This window comes from Empidonax traillii, unplaced genomic scaffold (assembly GCF_003031625.1).
Source record: "Empidonax traillii isolate 1590-97213 ecotype Southwest subspecies unplaced genomic scaffold, ASM303162v1 scaffold900:size397343, whole genome shotgun sequence".
In the NCBI taxonomy this organism is placed as follows: Eukaryota; Metazoa; Chordata; class Aves; order Passeriformes; family Tyrannidae; genus Empidonax; species Empidonax traillii.
In genome coordinates this window covers 342,110-361,256 of record NW_020956093.1, presented here as the reverse complement: position 1 = coordinate 361,256, position 19,147 = coordinate 342,110, and the positions used below count along the sequence as shown (strand labels likewise).

The 19,147-nt window shown below is 47.7% G+C and overlaps 1 protein-coding gene across 2 annotated transcripts in view; it reads right to left on the bottom strand.

Annotated features, from left to right (window-relative positions):
• Nucleotides 1–19,147, bottom strand: part of HEG1 (heart development protein with EGF like domains 1) — a 54,267-nt gene that overhangs the window by 15,363 nt on the left and 19,757 nt on the right. Inside the window, exons 2-14 of one of the 2 annotated variants that reach the window (XM_027902653.1) lie at nucleotides 14,233–14,511; nucleotides 13,014–13,244; nucleotides 12,383–12,667; nucleotides 11,565–11,753; nucleotides 10,762–11,064; nucleotides 10,011–10,313; nucleotides 9,168–9,500; nucleotides 7,982–8,287; nucleotides 6,960–7,280; nucleotides 5,972–6,271; nucleotides 5,138–5,479; nucleotides 2,796–4,163; nucleotides 407–526 (exon numbers count right to left, since the gene is read on the bottom strand). In XM_027902653.1, the coding sequence (XP_027758454.1) occupies nucleotides 407–526; nucleotides 2,796–4,163; nucleotides 5,138–5,479; nucleotides 5,972–6,271; nucleotides 6,960–7,280; nucleotides 7,982–8,287; nucleotides 9,168–9,500; nucleotides 10,011–10,313; nucleotides 10,762–11,064; nucleotides 11,565–11,753; nucleotides 12,383–12,667; nucleotides 13,014–13,244; nucleotides 14,233–14,511 (4,680 nt within the window). The remainder of the gene's footprint in view (nucleotides 1–406; nucleotides 527–2,795; nucleotides 4,164–5,137; nucleotides 5,480–5,971; nucleotides 6,272–6,959; nucleotides 7,281–7,981; nucleotides 8,288–9,167; nucleotides 9,501–10,010; nucleotides 10,314–10,761; nucleotides 11,065–11,564; nucleotides 11,754–12,382; nucleotides 12,668–13,013; nucleotides 13,245–14,232; nucleotides 14,512–19,147) is intronic. The other variant, XM_027902654.1, reaches the window with a different exon arrangement.

The following is a 19,147-nucleotide window of genomic DNA, read 5'->3' as shown; positions in this document are numbered from 1 at the left end:
GCCAGGTTACACAATAGCCCTGCTCACTTATCCCAAGCCAAGTGCTGTCACTGAAGTTTGCAGGGCTGGGAGCTAGGACAAGCTGCTGAATGCTTTTTGAGGGGTTGTAAAACACATCAGGAACAGCAGGGGCACATCTGTCCTTACTGAAAGCCTGAGCCCACCGCTCCATTGCTGCGTTTTCAATAATCCCTCAGCTATCTCTGTGCCTGCTCCCCAGGCAGCCCAACACAACAGGCATCAGGCGCCGTACTCGTGTAAACAGTAAAAGGCTCTGACAAAAGTGGTGGCTGGAAGGAACATTAGGCTCCTGAACTAGTCTGAGCCTAAGTTAATTTATTCGAGAAGATTACAGATAATTGTTTCCATCTTGCCCTCCCCTGGTTTTTAATTTTTGTTTTCTTACCTAAATTGCACTTTCCTTTTTCCATCTCATATCCAAGAGGACACTGACAGATATAGGAGCCATGGCTGTTGTTGCAGGTGGCCAGCGCAGGACAAGGGTTGGAAAGACATTTATCCACATCTACAAAAGCAGAAAAAATTCTCAGGTTATAGCTACTGAATCATAAAAATTATCAACTTTTGGGCTAAAACAGATCTACTTGGCTCTCCTTCTATGACTCCCTGAGCATTATCAGATGCTTCATTGCATCATTTGCACTTACTATTTATCCTGTTCCTAATTATTGTGTTGGAGCTGAAAGAATAAATATAAGCCACTTGAATATTCATTCAAAAGTCCTTGGGGTCCAATGTGGATCCATGCTAATATGAACACTCAGCTTGTTTACAGCACTGCTCATCAGAAGATCTCAGAGTGCTTTTTAAAGGCAAACCACCCAACAGTTATTGATTGAGAGAACAAAGAACAAACCTCGAGAGCCACAGCTAGACATGGGAGCACAGGCTGCTTCCCCAAGTCCTGCCCTTTTCATCCAAGCCCTGCTTCTGTGGTCCAAAGCTAGTGCTTGAACACTGATACAGTCTGTAGATTACCCAGTTATGGTGGGGGCAGCCCTGGCTGCTATCACCTCTTTTTTTCAGGGCCCCCTCCGTGCCACCCTGGGGATGGGCACAGCAGTGGTACCTGTCTGTGCCACCACTCACAATGCCCTTTCTGCTGGGTGAGCAAGGGCTTGGGGCTTGGGGAGCAGAGACCACTGTGATATATGGTGTATCAGGGGATTAAAGACCGCAGTCTCAGATCATTCACAGATTAGCCAACTCAAATTGCAAATTCTGGAGAAGATATCCAATACTCCCCTTCAAAAGAAAGAAAAAAAAAAAAAGTGCTGTCAAAAAGGCTCCTCTTGCTGTGCGTGTGACTCACATGAGTACAAATGTGTGTCACACACGCGTGCAAGGGCCGACCATAGGCAGGGCTGTGGACTTGTCAGCAACAAGGTGCTACAAGACAAACAAGACAGCTTACACACCACTCGTACCTAGTTTATGGCCGCTGCTGAGCGCTGCAACAGAGACAGGAAGGATTGGCTCTGTGGTTAAAGCATGAGGCACAAGAGCAAAACCCATGTGTGCATTTCTGATGGCACCCTGGTGCCCCAAAGTATCACACAGGCCCTGCAGAACAATGGTCCAAAGCCAACCTCTGCAGTGGGAAACACCATTTGATGTAATCTCATGCCTCAGCTAGCCTGGCACAGCTACCTTGGTATCAGTAAGAAGGCCATTTAGTGTCTCTAATCTAAGCAGCCAGAAATGAGTGGGTGTGTTTTAAAACAATGGCTTTCACTTGGCCATCCTTCAATTTGCATTTTGTTCATTTTTTTTTTGCAGGGAGTAGGGCAACTCTTGTGATAGTGAGTGCCCATGAACAAAGCACCATGTCCAAGGCAGTGGAAGGATCTTTTGTATTTTGACAAATGGCAAATCTTGGTATTCAAGGGAAAGAATAATTTGGCAAAAGTGTGAATCAGTTGCTAAAAAGGATACGTTACATTAATTTTTCAATTAAAAAAAAAATTCATTCCCCTACAGTGATTTTTTTCATGAAGCCATAGCTATAATTAAAACCAATCAGCCTGAAAAATAACCTTTAAATACTTTAATTACTGGATGGTATATATATTATTGCCAGTACTTTACTGAGATTAGTGCCTTTAGTGCACACAATATCCTACAGCAGCATGAAGGCCAGGCTCTGAACTTCAAACACACAGTCAATATCCACTCATATAAAACTTCAGTAAATGTATTTACTTGACAAGATAAGCAGCCTGGCAATGGTAATAAATGATTGTAATGAAACACTGAGCAAGACTATGGTACATAGCCTACTGGGAGAAGCAACAGTAGTAGGAGATTATTTAGTGAGAGGGGGAAAAAACAACCATAGGTTGTAATAACAGAAGGAGTTCCAACACAAATACCAAGTGCTGGCCAACTGCTTTTTCTCATTAATAAGATATATATTAATTGATATCAATTAATTTTGTTTACCTATCTGCAAATATAAAATGCATCCTTATGCATTCCTGACCTGGAAGGCCAGCCAGCTTTATTTTCTCAAAACTGTCAAATTTCAGCTTAACCTGTCTATCATAAAAGTCCACCAAAATGCTCACTCTTATTGCAGCAGTTCAACTTGATTGCTAAACCCTTAGCTTAGAAATACCAACACGGAGACAGAGGTCCTGTCCTCAAACCCTGCTGACAGCAGACTTGCCCTACATATGTACACAACCCTATGAAGATGCTTAAAACTGGGGCCCAGGTGTTCCTGCCGTCCTCGTCCCTGCCCCACCACTGATGAGTGCCATTATACACGTTACCTGTGGCTGGAGACGACGTCCTCAGCCCCACTGTGCTACCGGGGAGCGGAACAGTGGTTGGCTTGGTAGCAGCCAAAGTAGTTGCAATTCTCACAGTGGTCTTGATGGTTGGAGGGGCTTCAGAAGGACTTGTAGCAGGGACGTCTTCCTTGGTGACTTTACCAGGCTTTGCAGTGGTGGGATCCACAGCTTCTGTGCTTTCACTGGTGGTAGACATGTGCTTAGTGGCAGTGGGTGTTTGAGCTCTCTGGTCTTTCGTGGTGGTAGCTTCACCCAGGGTTGGCCGGCGACTGGCCGGTGTTGTCAGCACAGGAGGTTTCACCGTGGTCAGTGCCACTGCAGAGACAATGTCGCTGTGGCTTGTTGCACTTGGGGAGGGACTCAGGGGTACATCTGTCGGAACAGCCCGTGGAGCAAGACTGGCCGTGGTGAGCAGTGGTGTTGCCTTCTCAGAGCTGCCCTCCCGCGTAGTGGCAGCTCTAGGCAAGGCAGTCTCTGTTACGGTGACAGGAGTGGGCGTGGACACGGTGCGTCTACCAAGCAGCTCCATAGGTGCCGTAGGGAGAGGAGACACAGTGGAGTTGAAGGGGGTACTGTTTTGGGGCTGGTGTGTGACACTGTGCTTGTTGGTCTCTCTGGGTGAGCTCCCAGCCATGGCAGCTGTGGAGGGCACCTGCCTGACCACCACCACCGTAGCTACAGTGGTGCTTGCTTGATCATTGTTGTTGGACTGAGAGATGGGAGAGGGTGATGAAAACAGAGGCAATAAAGATGCTAATGAATAAGATTGGGACATGAGTGAGGAAGTGGGCAAGGAGGACGACAAAGCCTGCAGAGGAGCTGAAGATGCCATCACAGAGGACAAGTGTGGCTCAGGTGACTCTGACGGTGTAAACAGATGACTTGGTGGTGGTGTTGGTGACAGCAAGTGATGCAGCGATGACAGTGAGGAAGACGCTGGAAATGCTGATGAAGATAGAGATGATCTGTTAGTGGCCAACAAGTCAGAGTTGTTGAAGACAGTTGTATTTTCTATGCTGCCTGTAGAAGCAGAAGTCAAGAGTTTGGAAGAGTGTACCAGTAGCGGCTCTGTAGATGGTTCAACAACACTTTTATCACTTGATGCACTGGTCCGCCTGTCCTGAGACACAGAAGGTTTTGAGATGTCAGAAGGGCTGGAAATTTCAGAAAAAAAGGTGGAACTTTCTGAGGAGTCAGTAGAGGTGCTGTTGTTGGAGATTGACAGGAGGGTCCTTTCTCCTCCTCTGGTATATGTGGTTGAAATGTATGTGCCATCCGTATGAGAAACTGAGGTCCTTTTCTCAGCACCATCGATGCTACTGACTGGCTGATGGCTACCTGAAAAGTCTGGAGTAAAAGGACAAAAAATATTAGAAAGACAGAGTAATATGAAAGTATTTTGATGACGCATTAAAACCACTTGTTAAATACAGAAGATGTTCTTATCTGTGAACTGGTCCCTGCTCTTCTAAAAATTTAGAGCACCATCCAAGCATGGGTATGGAATTAGGGATCTTGTGCACTCTTTAATTGGTTCCAAAAAGGGGAATCCTGACAGACACAAGGCTCCCATGAAACATGTAGGTTTCCAAAACACCGTTCTTCACGTATTGCTTTTCTGAAGTGACTGAGCACTTAACATTCCATTATATTTGTTGCAAACTAAGCAGGAAAACCCATCTGTTCTCTTTATCACTCATAATTTAAGTAACTCATACCCTCTTCCTCTTATCCTCTATTCCCATCTACAGAATATCCATCTTCTTTATTTTGTTTTTAGACACAGTGAACTTATGCCTCTGCAAGATGAAATTATTACATTATGTTAATTTCCAGCTTATCATAAACTCATTGATTCAAAACTTTGCAGTCAGGAAATTCTAAATGAATAGCACATCCATCTGCAAAAAAAACCAGATTATTTAGCATAAAAGGTGCAGTCAATCCTATAATACAAATTTCAGGATGTACAGCTAAGTTCAGTCATCTCTAAAAAAAAATAAGGTGTTGAAAATTTGATTTAATTTCACTACTGACTTATGTCATCATGAAACACTTCTCAAAGCATCATCCAAAAGTAACTGGTTAGGATGCAAAAAAAGTAATGCAGCCATCAAAAAAGGAGGGATCATGATTTCACTTCTGGAACAGTTTCCCATCTATGCAGGGTCTGGCTTTGAGTCCTTTGATGGACACAACCCCCTGAGTGAACCCACAGGTGGCACTGCATGTAGTAATGAGTAAGAACTTTATGTACAACATAGATAAAAACATGAAAACATGAATTCCTCCCAGATGTACATCAGGAGACATCAACTTACTTGTGAGATCATTTTGAAAAGAAGAGTAAGTGGGTGTCTTGGAAGAACGTACGAAGACGGTCTCTGTTGCAAGGTCTGTGAAGCCCCCATTGTTGGCAGAGGTGTTGGCTGTCCCACCCTGTTTCACCGATGTTGGCTCAGCCGGCCCTGGAGAGCTGGCAGCTTTGGCATAGGGAGAAGATCTCTCCATGCCACCAGCCAAGGTGCCATCCATCACTGAGTGCAGCATCCTCTCTTCACCACCGGCAGACGTGGATGAACTGTACCCAGGATCAGTGATGGGGCTGGACACCCTTTCCTCAGCACTTGAGCTGCTTAGGGAGTGATGGCCAATGCTAATGGCTGGAATAAAATTGAAAAGCAGGCATCTTGTGAGCTCTACAATAATTCTGTTTGGAAATGCAGATTAATAAAACTGCACAGATGAACATAGATTGAAAACATATGAAGTAGATCTCACATGTCTATCTATCTTAAGTGTGGATTTGACACAAAAAGCCTATTCCAAAAAAACAGGACTATCCAAATTCAAAGGGACAACTAGCACCATTAGAGTCATACTAGTATATTTATGCTATTTATAATTATCACCCCAACCCAGACAAGTAGTTGACGTGTCCTACAGCGACAAGATGAGTCTCATTCTTGAGGCCTTTCCTGCTGAGCATCAACAGCTGCAGATATACAACACCAACGGGCAGAACCACCACCATTTATAAATCCTACCCATGACACCCACAACAGCTGTGACACATGCTAGAGGTCATATCGACACCATGGAGGAGGGGAAGGCAGCAGCAGTCAAACACTATCCCAGAGTTCAGGAAAACTCACTGGAAGGTTCATCAGCAGCTGAGAAGTAGGTGAAGACCCTGGATGAAAGGGTGACCTTGGGTTCTGGGTACCCTGCTCGGCCAGATGGCATGTGTCTCACTCCAGGCCATGCCGTGGAGGATGGGAGGGGACCGGTGCGTGCCCCCCTGGCTGTGTCCAGGTGAGGTGTGAGGCTTTCTGTCTCTGTGCTCCACATGCTGTGGCTAGCTGCAGCTTGAGATGTCCCCTCCCTGTGGCTGGAGAGTGTGGTCGAGATGTACGTGGTCTCAGTAGGAACACCAGAAACTCTTCTTCCTCTCCCTGGAATTGCAAAGCAGAGATATACTTACATATATATTTACACACATTGTATATTAATAATACCTTTGAGGCCTCTACTAGTAGTCAAATCTGAATATTTCAACCCCCACAGCAGACACTTAGTGACGAACTTCACTTATTTGCTAAGTGGGATTCCCAGATGGTCTGTACTTTTTCCCCAGAAAAATAAAACAGATTGGGGTGAATGGTTTTTCTGAAGGAGAAGCGTGGCAGGGAGGTAGAATCTGGTCTTGAATGTCCTGCAGAAAATTCCCTTGGGCAGACCAGTGGGTTTCAAACCATCCTCTGGTGGGACCCTGGCAGCAGAGCTGAGGTTGAAACATACAATAACTGGGATATAAGGAAAGGCAAAAGCTCTACCAGTCCCCCACCACATCTTGTGCCAGGTTCCCCAGGTTTGAGGCTGAGGCCAAGGTTCCATGGCAACCTTCACAAGTGGCCAGAAGAGCTGTTCTGGTTGCCCAGTCCTGACATAAGGAGCTCTGCCTCAAGTGCCATTAGATGAGTAACTCACCAACTGTGCAGCGCTCAGATGCCCTTCACTATAAACCAGGTTTATTAAAACCACAAATCTAGTTTAAAGCTAGAAAAGGACAGGTGGGAGCTTGGCAGGCAGGTGAGGAGGAGGGATGTCCTCCACAGCAAACTGGGAAATCACAAGACCCACCTGAAGCACTTGGTGAAGGTGAAGGCACTGAGATGCTGGGAGAAAATGCAGGCAGCAGCTTTGTTGGAAGCTCACTGAGTCCAGCATCGCCCTGTGAAACATCACTCTGCTTCCCAGGCTCTTCTGCCGATGAGGACAGCAGAAGGACCATGTCCAAGGTGCTGGTGCGGGGTGGAGCAGGAGCAGAACTCCCTGCTGCACTGGATGCTCCCCGGGTATCCAGCACAGGCACAGTGCTCCTCTCCTCACCAGTGGTGATTATCCCTGAACTGGGTGTACTGGTGAGAGGCAGGTGTCCTCCTGTTGCCGAGGTCCCTTCTGCTGAGAAAGGGCAAAGCAAGATGGATTTATGCACCCTAAGCTATGAACAGGCAGGCGTGCTCTCTTCCACCACCGCCCTCAGGCTGACAGCACAGAGAGACTGTGTCAGAAGATCCCAAACTGGAGAAAACACTAATTGGGAAGACACAACCCTTTTCTGTGCAAGGAGGCGCTGCTCACAGGAGGACACCCTGAAGAGGGTACTAGGAACAAGTCATGGGAGTGCTTTTGGGTTTGCTTCTCTTCAGCACTGCTCCCGGTGCCGCAGTCCCACCATGGGCACCACGTGCCCACACTGCCACTGCAGCACCCGCAATGAGCGAGGTGAGATTATACAGCACCCAACTCCCTGATACTCAGAACAAAGCATAGCAGGCTTGTATGTGATCAGTATATACTGCCTTTGCACCCCAGGCTGGGAGTCAGGAGTGACTGGTGCTGCTCCTGCTTGTATAAACAAAGCCAATGGGGCAGTCTTGAAATTGTGCTGTCTCTGAAAATACAGCAACCCTCGAGGCCAGACTGCTCTGGCAGTAAGGATGGGTTTTTCTGGTGACTAAATGCAAGAAACAGATAATGCATTTTTCCCTGGAAGTTGAAATTTTCATCCATAATGTCCAGCACATTCTAGCATACCCTCACTTTTCCACAGAGGTCTGATGTCTACAGGCAGAAGCCCCCCAGAGGTGGCCAGAGCTCACCTGGGGAAGTGCTTTCCGAAGCAGATGGTGAGCCTGTGAGCAATGGATTCGTGGACGTCACAGCGGCATATCTGTCTCCACCACCCTGTGTTCCCAAAGAGGATTGAGAATGGCCTGGAGAGTTGATGTTTTCGGTACCAGTGATGGACATCTCTGCTGTTTGGGCCAGCCTGGTGCTGGCTGGCAGAGACCTTAACGTCCTCCCTCCACTCTTGGTGCCTGTTATGGACATGGAGGTGCCAGTGGGAGGGAAACTGATTCTCTCTGTTGACAGGATGTTGAATGACACATGGCTGCTTCCAGGAACTAAAATGTGACAAAGGAACAATTTACATTTTTACACATATGAAACTATAAATAAAAATGAACTTTCTTCCAGTAACACCCAGAGGCAGCAAGTACGAACACAAGCAGAAAATATGAGAAGATGTCAATCCAGAGAAAACAGGAAATTTCCAAATACATAAATCCTTCCTACAAAAAATTGTCTTGTAAAAAACATAGTTTTATGCTGAGAAAAGTGCTATTAAATAAGAGCTGTTGACATACTAATGCTGTGCACTTGATTTCACCATTATGTGCCTGAGTGCACTCCATGCTGCTAGAACAAATACCGTGACAACCCAGAAAAGCCAGGAAATCAGTTCAGAAAAGGGACTACACTGAGAAGTCTGAAGAAATGGGATCAGGGTGACCAGACCCTTCAGCACCACAGTATGAAGGACCTAAAGCAGCATGAGGGACCTCAGAGACCACATTCAAAGCTGCCCTATATTTTTTGAGCTGGTTCAGTTTCTGGGAAGCAGCATATTCCAAGAGGCAAGACAGAAGGTAGGAACTGGAGTCTGATCCCCAAGACTGCAGAGATGTGATCTAATCCTCACTTGCTTAGTTCTCTTGCCTATAACATGGAGATAGCAACTGGAGATATTAAAAAAGGATTGCTATTTGAAAGTTAATTATTTTTCTTGGCATGATGAAACTTTCCACACATGTGCCCCTTCTGTAAAAAACTTAAACCACATTTTTTTGGTCAAGCGAGAGCAGAAATATTTCAGATACAAAATCACACTGCATCCTTCCAAACAGTATATTATGCACAGCAGAAAAGAGTCAGGCAAGCTGTAGTAACAGCCCCCCTCTGGCTTCTAAGAAAAATGGTATTTCACTTCTAATGTGAGCTCACCTGGGGAAGGGCCTTCCGAAGGAGAATGAGAGCGTGTTAGGGAAGAGTCTGCCACCCGCTCGATGAAATCCGTCATTTCCATGGACCCATGAACTCCGTAGGTCCCTCTCACAGCAGATGTGGACAAGGACTGGATTGTGCCCGAGGTGCTGGATGTGCCACTGCTGGACGTGGAGACTTCTGCTGCCCAACGATTGCTGGTCGTGGCAGACCTTGGGGTCCTCCCACCCCTGCTGCTGCCTGTGGCTGAAATGGAATCACTGGTGGGTGAGGAAGGCAAGGGGTTTTTCTCTGCCACTGGGCTGTTAACTGGTTGTTGGCTGCTTCTGACACCTAAGATACAATAAAACAGGGTTTGATTTAGGCATACAGAGCTATACATTTGAGTGACTGTTTGCATGGTGTGCATTTCTAAACCGTCCACTGAGAAGCTGAAGGTGTTGCTCTGAGAAGAGGTGAATCTCTCTCAAGTTCAAGTACATGTGCCTTACAAAAAGCCATGAAAATCAAAAACCCATGCCCTACAGACCAGTCTGCATGGCAGACATAACATGAGACAATGGTTGCAAATCCCCAGCAAGTGTCTTTGGCATGGTAAAAGTGTGTGCAGGTATTTCTAACTGACGCTTTTCCCAGCACAGGGGTTTCATTAGCAATGAGAACATTGATGTTTTTCACTTTCTCACCCAAAAGCTGACATCCACTCTCCTCCTTCCCACCCTCCCCACTGCCAGCCCTGTGCAGACAGTAATAAAAACATCCATGTATCCAATAGTGATGGATGGCCGTATCTAAAGAAAAACAGTGCAGGGATGTGAAGTCTCATCCAGCTAACAGATTTACCTCTGGGCGTATTTTCGGAGGCAGAGACAGAGCTTGTGAGCAAAGGATCCCCAGGAGGGGCTGGGAGATCAGTAGCTTCCCGTGAGCTGTTGGGATGATGTGTCCCAGTCCCTGAAGAGGAGGAGGTCACCCCCAAAGAGTTTTTGGGGTCGGTGCTGGTGGCAAAGCCTCTTGTCAGCCCAGCTATGTGGCCATTTGCAGTCCCCACTGCCACGCTGGGCATGTCAGCAGCAGGTGTGTCTGAGTGCAGCATCACCTCTTCTGCAGCTGGGACGCTCTTCGGTTTGTAACTGCTGCTAAAGGCTGAAAAACAAGAAAAGAAATACAAAACTTCACACACATAAATGAAAACTCCTGGGTAGTTTTCATCCCTATCTACTTCATCTACTATCCCCTCGCATCCCCTTTCATCTACTATCAGTAGGTGTAGAAAATATATGTGTGAATATTCAATACGGAAATATTTAATACTGGGAAATCATTAAGATGGGGGAAAAATGGTCTGTAAATAGGAACTGCTGAAGCTGTTGCTAGCAAAATTAAATTGAAAGTTTTCAAGGAAAATCTATCCTTCCCTTCCAACAGGAATAATATTTATCCATACTTTCACTTCTGTGAAATGTTTTAAAATGTAAAGAATGTGCCAAATACAATATTATTCCTCCTTTCTTTAAAATAAAAAGGATATATTTTGTTAATAATAAATCTTTAAATAATGTTCTGAGATACATGGTTATTTATCAGAACTCACCTGTGGAAGTGCTTTGTGAAGCAGGTGGCAAGCCTGTGAGCAAGGGGTCTGTGACACCTCTGCCACCACCATCCTGGGCACCCGTAGACATCCCAGGGGTCTGGGCTGAAGGGGTCATGATTTCAGTGCCAGAGGTGGAAATCTCATCCACACTGACCAGCCTGGTGCTGGCTGGCAGAGACCTTAACGTCCTCCCTCCACCCTTGGTGGCTGCTGTGGAAATGGAGGCACTGGTGGCAGGGAAATCCGAAACTCTCCTCTCCGTGGCTGAGTTGCTGGACGGCTGGTAGCTGCTTCCAACGGCTACAGTACAATAAAAAAAATGGGATTTATACATATGAAATTATAAACAGATGGATCCATTTTCTTCCCAGATGCTTACAGCACACACACAGATATTAAGCATAGGAAGTTTTCAATCTGGACAAAGTGCTCTTTTGGAAAGGCATGAATCCCCTCACCACAGGAAGACCTTGCTCGAAACTCAGGGCTTGCTGCCAGGTTTCACGAGAACAGGGTGGCTCAGACAGCAGGAAACCCCATGGGAAAAGGACTGCAGAGACTTGTCTTTAAATCCCACCTCTGCTCTAAGACTGGTGGAAATCGGCCCAGGTTCTCCTAGTGGTTTTTTGGTGGCTTGAAAACTGCATCAAACAGCAAAGGGAGGAAACCTGAGTGCAGCCACATCACCATGTGAGCCTGCAGCTCCCTACACATCCCAGGGCTTAATGGGACACAGGGAAAAGTACGTAAGGAAGCACAAAAGAGGGTAAAAGACCAAACTGTAGACTAACTGAGCTCACCTGTGGCAGTGCTTTCCAAAGCTGGGTGAGAAGGGGTGAGTTGGGGCTCCGTGGAGGGCCCAGGGAAATGTCTCTGTGCCAGGGCCACTGAGGAGGGCACTGAGGCCAGGGGCTGAGCCGTGAAGCCAGGGGCTGTCCTTTGGATACCGGATCTCTTCTTTTCCACAGCCCTGGAGCTGCTCCCAACAGCTGTGGCAGAGGGAAGGGACATGTCACTGTGAGAATCCCAGATATGTGTTTGCTCCTGGCAAGCCCTGGGCACAGGATAAGGACTCAGCAACACAGGTCTTCAGTAAGTTCTCGTGGAGTGGGGCAAAGTCTGTTTTTGAGAGCTTTAAAAGTCGGCTGCTGCAGAGCAAGCGAGGGGAAGCCAGTTGTTAAGCACAGGCATCTCACCCTGACTAGCTGAGGGCAAACCCACTCAGTGGGGCCATAAGTGTGGGTTCCCAACCTCCTGTCCCACTCCAGCACCACCACTTGGGTGGGAGACACAGCTCAGGTGGGGCTGGGAGCTGCCCTGGCTCTGCAGTTGGCACTGGACCAGTGGAGATATTTCACAGCTGCAGACACCCACCCTACAGAAAACACTGTGATAAGCTCCAAAGAACCTTTTTTAAGTGGAAAATGCTGGGGGGTTGGATGAAATTATTTTTTTCCACTGCTTTTTCCTGATTTCAGCAGGGAATTTCAGCTAACCATCCAAATAATAAAAACCAGAGCACATGCAAAACAGAGCATCTTCTCTGTTTCAAGAATGCAAAAGCTATAAAAAGGCTTTTTAAATCTATAAAACAAAGCCATGGGCCAGCAGAGCTCACCTCTGAAAGCACTGTCAGTGGCAGGCGACGCTGTGAGCAAAGGGCTTGTGGAGTTCCCTGTGACACCCCTAAGGTATAGCATGACCTGGTCTATACCAGTGTGGGTACTTGAAGCTTGGGGGGAGGATTGGGGCTGTCCCAGGGAGCCAGGGAGGGCAGAGCCAGGGCTGGTCCCCCCACTGCTCCCAGAGGGGCTGGGTGAAGTGGCTGCAGAGTCCACAGGGGAGCTGCTGGACAGTTCTGTGCCCATCCAGCTGTTCACCAGTTGAGAGGGGCTGCCAGTGCCTGCAAGAGAATAGGAGAAAGCAAATGAGAGCCCAGAATCCCCTGCTGTTACCCTCTGCCTGCCTCGCAGACCACAGGCCCCTTGTCTGCACTGTGCTCACAGAAACTTTGTGTTTTGGAGCTGCACCAAGTAATTTATATTTTTCCGTGTCAGGAGAAGCCACGTGGATCCTGCTCTCTGCCCTCATGCATGAAGCAAGTCAAAAAACTGCCCTGACCAAGTAGTGGAGAGCTGGATCCACAGAGCTCTACGACACTTAACCAATGCCTAGTTGCTCAACAGCATTTTTTTCCCAGGTGTTGGAACAGATGCTCAGTGTTCCCAGGCTGAACTGGGGTGGCTCACCTGGGTGATGAGATTCTGAAGATGAAGGCAGCAGCACTGTCCTCATCGTGTTGTTAAACCCCAGCATTTTCCAGGCCCCAGGGTGCCCACCCTGAGTCCCCTCGGCCAAATCAGTGCTGATGGTTTCCCAGCCCGGTGGTGTCCTTTCAGCAGCTGCAGGGCTGCTGGGAAAAGCCAAAGCCCTCTTGCCTTTCTCCTGGCTGCCTGCAGCACGGTGATGGCTTCCAGCATCTGGAAAGCAACACAGAGAGGTTCATGTTCCCCTGGAAAAGTTATTTTGTCTTGGCTGGGTGGCAGCAACATCACCTGCAGTGGTACCCAGCCCTACCATATGCAGTAGGTAGGGTCACAGCTGCATCCCTCACATTTCCTCTGTTTAACAGGGCACGGTTTAACTGCAAGAGGGATTGGCAGGAACAGAGGGTTTCTGCCACCAAAAAATAATGGCATTTCAAGCTTTGTCTTCATTTGTGCATGGCAAAAGAAACACAGATTTATTTTTTTTAAAGACATTAAAAATGCAGAAAGTAGTAAAGAGCTGGTGCCAGGACAGCCGGCAGCTGGCAGCCTGGGCATGCCAGCTCCATATTTTAGTCCATAAGCAGGAAAAAAAAAATGTAAAGAAAACTTCTATGCTCATAGGATACATTAAGAAAAAAAACTTAGGTGGGGACAGGATGATCAGGACAGCCTTATTCTGCTGCTGTGGGAAAGAGGCTTTGATTTAAGTGCATGCTCAGAAGAGTACTTTAGTTTACTTATGACTGAAGATTATGAACAAGCCCAAAGGGAAGTGTTCACTTCAGGATTTCCATGTAAATACCTCAGCTACAGAACATGGCACAGCTGGTCAGGTATCCTTAACTCAGGTTCTTATAACCTCGGTTGGGTTTGTGATGGGCTTAAGCTCCTCCTGAGAAGGAGGCATGGAAATGCCTCAGGGGAGTCTCTGCTCTGTGCACAGCCTTTGAACTCTGTGGATGGGCAGGACTCTCTGGATATTGCTAAGTGGTCAAAGACAGTGGCAGCTCCTGAGAATCATCTTTGTTGTGATGTTAAAAATAAAAATGAAAAAAAAAAATCAGCTTTCCTGGGATTGGATTTCTTCCAAAAGTCTGCATTTCTAGCCGTGGGGCAGGAATACCTCCTAACCTACTGGCTATGCTCAGTCCATGGGCTGGGCATGGCAAACGGGGACCCTCACATCAATAAAACTCACTGGGAGGATAGCTGTGGGTGGGCAAGTGGGTTGCTGTCCCAGCAGATGGTTTGCCTGGGGGTCCTGCTCCTGATGGGATGACATCCCCATTGCCAGCCAGAGGACCAATGTGCCCCATGACCTCGCTCGCTGCTGGCACCGCTCCATGCCTGGCAGGAAGTGATGCCCACTCCCTGCTCCCAGCCAGCATCGTCACCAGCTCCACACTGTCCACCGGAGTACCAGGAGTCCTCATCCCTGTGTTTGAACTTCTTCCCTCCCGATAGCTGCTTTCAATGACTAAAAGGAAAAACAAGAAAAGAATTTAGATCCCATCAGCACTGGATGTGCAGGCTCGGCTCACTACAGTAACACCAAGGCCAAGCTCTGAGCTAATTTACTTACAAGAGAGAAAAAATTTGCATAATCAAAACAGAGACCTGAAATTCATTTTTGGATTTACACCAGTAGAAATTGGAATGTCCTGTGGGACCAAATGCCGAAACCCACCTTTGTGCACAAGGTTAATTCAATTCAGCACCCTCATACTTTTTTTGTGTGTGTGTTAGGAGAAATAAATCTTTAAAGGAGCAAAAAGAAAAGTCTTAAACAAATAACTGATGGAGACAGGCACAGTATAGAGTCCATGGGAGGAGCATGTAGGTCTCCTGAGCTGATGGGCAGCTGGAGCCCAGCACAGCCCATGAGCCCCATCCTGAGTGTAAGATGGGAGAGGAGAGGGCTCCACAGCTCTTCCCCTAATGAGCACTTGGCCAGTGTTTGTTTAACACCTGATCTTGAATCCCATCACCTCCAGAGAGCTGGTGGGAATCTGGCTGAGAACTGTAGGGGAGTCAGGAGGGTTGGCATAACCCATCCAGACACCACAAGGGACCAGGGACAGAAGAGATCAGTGTATGGTGTGGATTATATAGCCCATCCCAGTGCTGAAGCACCCCAAGCTGATGGACATTTCGGCACATCTGACAGTAATGTCTACCAGAATATGAGAAACAAGATGAAGCTTGTGCATCTCCATGTCCATTTTCTGTGAGCAAATGTGGCAACAGCCCCTGCTCACGCTGCATAGACCTTGTTTGGGTCTGCTCTCTTGCTCCTGATGCAAGGCTGCTCCAAAACCCCACCTCTCCCATAATTCAGAATCATTTTCTTTTTTCAGTAGAAAATGAATACAACACATTTATGGAATAAATGTTGGTTCTCTAGCTCTTCTTCTCCCTCCAGTTGCTCCCCACCATGATGATGTCTAACCGCAGACACCTCCTCCCCTCTCTACACAACTTTCTTCTGCATTTCTACTATCTGCTCTATCTCATGGACCCAAAAATGACTTCTCACAGGGGCATCAAAAGGCATTACATGCTTTAAGGGATCTTCCAAAGTACACAGGTGGCTATGTGCATCCCTAGAATACAAACATACTCCCAAAATAAGCCCTAAGAATGGACTGAAGATGTTACTCAGTAGCCAGCTTCTCATCTCAGTCATTAATGCTGACTGCCAGCAGCAGAACTCAGTGCAGTAGCTGTAGCTTCAGCCTGGGGTCAGTCATCCAGCCTGGAGCTGAGCAACTACTGACAGCTGTTCTGAGCGGCTCCTGTGAGATTTGCTGGAGGAATTGGAGTTTCCAGCCTGTGGTACCACCCAGGGCTGTGTCAGGATTTCCCTGCAAATCAGTGACACAAAAACCAGCAGCCACCATCTACTTTACAGCCCCAAGACCTGGCTGGCACTGCAGACTCAGATGATCTTCTTCAAAGCCCACAACAAGTCAAAGCAAGTCCAAATCTGAAACGACAAGATCCCAATTTTGTCCATCTTCCTTATAATCCTGGGCTAAAATAGCCCAACACACCCTTTTCTTACTGAGTGGGCAGAATGGCAACCTGGCTAAGGAAGGTGCAGTTTTGGGAGAGGCACTCTCCCCATCTGAAGCTCAGAGATACACCAGGCTATGGGACTTGTCCTGCATGTCATGAGTATGGCATTGACAGGGTTGATGTGGATGATACACAGGCATCAGCTAAAGGCACCATCTCTGCCCAAGAGCTCTGATATTGAAGGCTAAGCCAAGGTTTTTGGCCTCAGAGCATTTTCTGTAAAAAAACTGTATCTCATAGAAACATCTGTGGGACACCTCCCCCTTGTCTTGTATGTCTCCTTTGGAGTTGCTGCACTTGCCATGACAGAAGTGGCAATTTTGGAAATTGTGTCCTCTATCCATCTGCAATAGCTTCAGTGGGAACTCACCAAAAAAAAAAAAAAAAAAAAAAAGAGGTGTAGGTGGGATAGTCTGTATTTTATCCTGGGAGTCTGAGCACCAAGAAGGCCAAGGAGACGAGAGCTGTAGTGGAGCAGAGCCCCTGGGCTACCTTTACTGACAGCACTAGCACTAGTTGTGATGCCCACCTTGCTGAGCACACCAAGCAGCTGCTGCCACCTCCTGTCCCTGAAACAACCTTCTAGTCCTCACCATTTGGACAAAGGGATGCAGAGAGGCAGGGGACACTTGCTATATTCATCTGCAAGCCAATACCCAGCCTGTAATTGTAGCCAACAAGTCCATTTATAGCAGCCCTGAAAAATGTGAGTGTGCTGGAGGGCAGCACACTGAATTTCTCTCCATTCCCCTCTCACTAAAAGCTTTCAGCTGTGCAGCCCTTGCTGACTGCAAAGCCTCAGGGGCCAGCTTTACTGCACAGAGAGAAGGCAAAGCAGCAGATGCTTAAAGAAACCCTTAGGGGATGAGTATAGACAGAGGCAAATCTGCTTTCTCAGTTTGCCAAGTCATTTGTCAACAAGGGCTCCAGACAGGCAGGCTAAAATATATAGCAGGACGCTACAGCAGGCATTCCGTTGCCCCTTCTTGAAAAGTAACCCTGGAAATGCCAGCAAGCAGTGTCTTCAGCTACGATCCTTGATTGAATGCAACCAGTTCAAAAGTAAAACACTGCTGGTTTCTTGTCTGGTGGTTGTTTGCCCTGGAAATCCACCTCAGAGTTTTCTCTATCCTCTTTCGGCTCTGCAGAACTGCTGCGAATAAACTGAAGCACAACCCTTCCACTTATCGTGGGCGCCAGCAAACCTGGCTTTTAGAGCATCCAGGGAGTGGAGGGGCTGAATAAGAATGTATTATTTACACAGGCTTTTTAGAGTGATCTGGCATTTTTAACTCTGCCATGCGAGGTATGCCAGGTCCTGGTGCAGGGAGGAACACTTTCTGGATTTTCCAGCATGGCTCATGCTCTGCACCTACGGAACTGGGGAGCTGAGCCCACACTGGAAAATCCAACCTATAGCATGTACTAAGGAAAACCCAAAAAAGCAGGTTGCTCAACAAAAGAGACATGAAATCTCAGCTGATCACACATCCATCAAGCCTGCCAGAAATGCAAGACAAACACAATCTCCTTTTTGACTTACCTGAAGAAATTAGACTTTTAAGACAACCCTCCTCTGGAGCGGATGGACCAGATCAAATTTCTTCCCCAAAAATCCACACAGGACCATCTGGCCTCTCCTGATGCATTAAAGGCTTAAAGCAGAGCAGCCCTTTAACTCAGGTGCTGATCTGTCACTAACAATTTTGTCACATCCTAAGCTGCCAACTGCTTTCCATGGTTTAACTCCACACAACCACAGCCATTGACAAGTATTTGACTTCCAGCACAAAACCCTCCTGCCACCCACTGCACCAGTGTTTTCCTTCCTAGTTAAAACTAGCAGTGATGCTCACCAGACAGGTCGAGGCTCGGAGTTACTTTTTCTTTGCAAGCATAACAAGTCCGCAGCTTGCTGTGAGCTGAGTTACAGCTCAGCCAGGACAAACAGATCAAGTTCCAGCTGATTTCTCGAGGCTTTGGGCTTGCCCCTGGCAGCCCAGTTGGATATCTACCTTGTGAGACTCCTGAAAAATCCCTTTTGGACCAACAGTTTTCTGTCTCCATCCCTGACGCAGCACGGGCACTGCCCTGTTCCAGAGGTGGCTGCTGCCAGGGCAGCATCGTGGTGATGCTCAAGACTCAAACGTGGGTCAGCACAACACCAAAAGTTTTATGCAGCGACTGTGATCACACACAGACATCTTAGGGCAGGGAGGGAGGAGGGATGTATCCTGCTAACACCCGGGGAGCAACATCCCCCCAGACAGCATTTGGCAGGAGCACTGCAGCCAGCCACGGCACACCACAAGCTATCCCAGACCCACTTCTTTCCTGCAGATGGGATTTTTCTACTCAAAGGGCAGAAAAATACTTTCTTGCCTGGGGAACACAAAGATAATCTGAGTTTGCACACAAGGAAAGCCAAGAGCAGTAGATTGGCTGCCCAGAGTAGCCCTTCACTCCGGAGCAGTCCCTCCTCGGGAGGGCGGCGATTCCCTGGGGACCATTCCCAGTACGGCCGCCCATGCAGCGGGTGTTTTGCCAGGGCAATGGGCCACCCCGGGAGCATCCCATGCAGAGCTGTGCGCGCGTGGAGCTAAAGCAGGCTCCTCCCGAGGACAGGCGGCTATAACTGCAAAGCCCACATCTGTTAACGTTGCATAATCTTAACATCATCCGAGGTTCGCAGAGGGGGAGGAAAAAAAAGCTAATCTCAACTTGGAAAACTCCTTGCCGGCTGTAGGAAAAGGTTAGGAAGAAAGGCAGGCTGTGAGGGAGAAGGACTGGGGAGCAGAGCCAGGGCTCCGGCCCCGCAGCGGGTGGCAGGGGTGGCTGCGGTCCCTGCCGGGGCCGGGCTCTGTGCTCTGTTTTGAACGGCTGCTGCGGATGTCGGGATCATGGGTGGAGGCCGGTTAGGAGCCAAGTGAGTTTGTGCGAACAAAAGCTAAAGCCCTAAATCTGGACCGTCCAGGGCTCTCTGGGATTTTCGATTTCCTTCCTTGTTCTTGCTCTGAAAGAAGCAGTTCGAGGTG